At 41.8% G+C, this 3296-nt stretch overlaps 1 protein-coding gene across 1 annotated transcript in view; it reads left to right on the forward strand.

Moving 5' to 3' along the window:
- Positions 1-1976: 1976 nt before the first annotated feature.
- Positions 1977-3296, forward strand: part of ATP2C1 (ATPase secretory pathway Ca2+ transporting 1) — a 249252-nt gene continuing 247932 nt past the window's right edge. The window contains exon 1 of the mRNA XM_007936854.2: positions 1977-2081. Coding sequence (XP_007935045.1) covers positions 1977-2081 — 105 coding nt within the window. The remainder of the gene's footprint in view (positions 2082-3296) is intronic.

Here is a 3296-nt window from a genome sequence, read left to right on the forward strand (position 1 = left end):
TTGGTTGGTTTTTCCTCTCTCGCCATCTCTTTTCACTCTTCTCAACCTGGGGGAAGTAGATCATGAAACAGCCATCTAAAATGAAGTCCGTTTTGTGTTGGTCCATTGGGAAATGGCTTTGATCACCAGTGAAACCATGGGTGTTTGGCAGGCTGCTGGCTTCTGCCCATGACAGGGGCATCTCTGACAGTTTAGGTAGTTAAACAAAGAGAAGCCAGGGTTGCTTGTGGATTCCTTGAGGGGGTATGTGAATGGCACCTTTGCTCTCCCCCACTGTCCCTGGGGCCACCTGCCCTTCAGGGCCTCCAGTTGACCCAAGGTATCAGGATTCCAAGCTTCTTGTTTTGCTGGGCAGTGAGCCAGCAGGGAGCACTCAGCACAGTGCCCTTAGCACTCCAGCAGCTTATGAGCACAGTGCCTTTCTCTTGCCCTCATTAGAGTTAGCTGTATCCAGCATAAAGAGGAGGGTGAGCAGAGCCTCGGTAAGCAGGTTGGTGTACCTGGGGAGGTGACAGGAGGGCAGGACCTTTTCCTCTGAGCTGGCCCCAATAGCATTTTGTAAATGATTTCTTGGAATTGCCTGCCTGGCCCTGGTGAGATTGGAAGATCACCTTGTGAGTGGGCTGGCTGCCAGCCTGCCAGATGGTTTGGGCTGCTCACAGCTCAGTCACATTATCATCAGGTGTGTTCCCTGAAGGCAAGTGGCCCAGCTAGGAGTGTCAGGGACTCCCACTATCCCACCCTACATCTGCAGGGCTTTTTTTCTGAATAGGAGATGACTGGCTCTCTCTTTCTAACTAAAGCCAATCTCTGGGCCCCAGGATTTTTGGTTCATATCTAGTTTAGTATCTACATGACAGCCCTTTACAGAAATATCATCAGTTGTTTCCATTAAATGAACCAACTACTGCAAAGTTAAAAAGGCCAATAAAATTACAAAGCCTATTTGAGGACTTTATTCAGAAACCCTGTGACCTCAAGGATATTAAGAAAATATTGGACTTTAAAATCTTACGATTTCTCTAGGACCACAGACCTCTTGTCATATGTGTGTGATGTGTGTGTGTGTGTGTGTGTGTGTGTGTGTATGTATGTATAAAGTGTGAGTCCTTTTTATAATAGTCAGAAAATAAATGTATAACGTTTTTTCTCTCTTGCACTCAGCATAAAGCGTGAGGAAACTTAATGTTCCTGGATTCAGCCTGTGGATTTGAGATAAGCATTCAGGGAAAGAAGGCTTTTAACTCAGAACAGAATCTGTTTGCAGCTATTGTTCAATTAATGTAAAGTATCTGGTTACTGGACATGTTGCATAATGCATCACAGAGTAAACCAAGCCTTTTCAGTGCTGACACTGAACTCCTTGATAACAATGAAGAGTGAGGTAATTTGATATTTTTCTTAGAAGTCCCCTAAAACAATTCTTCTGAAGACTGAATAAATTGACCTTTTAGAGCTGAGATGCTGCTGAGGACCTTCTGGATGTGTTTGTGATGGTAAGAAATCTAGAAGGAAACTAGGAAAACCATACGTCATGCCCTCTTTAGGAGCCAGAAAAGCTGTCAGAAGAGTTAAGATTAAACCTCATGAGAGTCTGTGGGTGTGGAAAAGTCACCAGCTAGCTAATATTAACATAGCTTGCAACAGAACGCGGTTGCTAGAAATAGGACAGCAGCATCACTACCACTAAGCAATTTGCATTCGGTGGACCAACCCCTAAATTCCTCCTGGCTTCTATTGCCCTCTGGGCTTGCATTACAGTACACTTCTAGCCAGTGTTCCTGCTTGGCTCTCTGGTTTCACCAGGAACTCTACGCAAAGGAGGAAGCAGTAAGGAAAAGGAGAACATCTGCTTTGTTTGCAGGGAAGTGGGTGAGCTACAAGCAAACCTTTAGGCTACTGAGGAATTGCAGTTTCTAAATTTCACATGGTTGCTGACAGGGAGAGGCAGACCAGAACCTCTTGGCTTCTTCACTATGGATACTCTGTTGCCTCAGTCTAGATTTGCTTATTTCAAAAAATATCCTTTCCATGCAATTAGGAAGTACTTAACACTGAGAAACCAAAGAACCGAAGAACAGGTACCATTCTCTTTATATTGTCTTTAGAGTTAATAAGTGCTTGCTTCTGGGTGTTGGTCTTTTGTTGTTTAGTGATTTAGTGTCTGCTATTTACAGCCTTGAAAACTGATCAGGCAGCTCTACTCTGTGTTACAGGGTCCTTATGAGTCGGAATTGACTCAATGGCAGTCGGTTTTGCATTGTGTTTATAGGCACCGGTCAGCTGCTGCTTGTGGCTGTTCAGACTTGGCAATCAGAAGAGCAAGCAGGCTTGTGAGGATTTATTTAAATTTGGAACATTTGGATCCTGAGATTAAGCTGAAGTTCTGTAAGGAGCCATGTGCTTTTCTTTCTTCTGAGTAGCTAGACTGAACGACTCCGTCAGACTTATATTTTGAGACTTCTTGATGATTTTCTATTGCTTCAAATACAAATTTTGAAACTATTAATATGTTGGTATCTAACAAATATCTCACAAAGTTCTGGTGGTGCTGTGGTTAAAACATTGGGCTGCAATCTAAAAGGTCGGTGGCCATCAGTCACTCTGTGGGAGATTGATGAGGAAGTCTGCTTCCTTAAAGATTTACAGCCTTGGAATGCCTATAGGGTAATTCTACTCTGTTGTGTAGGGTCACTATGAATCAAAATAGACAGGATCTTTGGAATATCTTTGGAATAGATCTATCTATCTATCTATATCTTTGTCAAGATCTTGACAAAGATATAGATAGATAGATAGATATGAAGCCCTAGAAGAATGTTTATCTTCTTGTATGTATTTATGATTATGCTAATATCATCAGGATTTGTGAAACAAAAAACTTAAAAAAAATCTATAATAGCCTTAAATAGATCATTAATGAGCTGTGAAGATCATGCAGAGGTAACTAGTCGTTTTGGTTTTTTGGTGGAGGGTTGAAAGTAGAACATTGCAAGCTTCAGTCTTTTCAGCCAATCAAAAGTTAGCATTTCTAGTCCCTGGTTCTCTCCTGTGGGAGCATAAGCATTTAAAAAAACTATTAAAATATCTGATTACTTCTCATTTAAAATCATGCATTCATCTTATTGCTTGAGATATATATCATCCCATCCCTTACAATCTATGGAAAAAGTATTTATACAAAAGGCTTTTATGAATTGTACCAACTTGTTAGAAGATATGGTAATATGAGCTCTGGTAGCATAGTGGCTAAGACACTTGCCTGCTAACCAGACGGCTGGCGGTTCAAACCCACC

This window comes from Orycteropus afer, unplaced genomic scaffold (assembly GCF_000298275.1).
Source record: "Orycteropus afer afer isolate SDZICR_OR568_19922 unplaced genomic scaffold, OryAfe1.0 scaffold00003, whole genome shotgun sequence".
NCBI lineage: Eukaryota > Metazoa > Chordata > Mammalia > Tubulidentata > Orycteropodidae > Orycteropus > Orycteropus afer.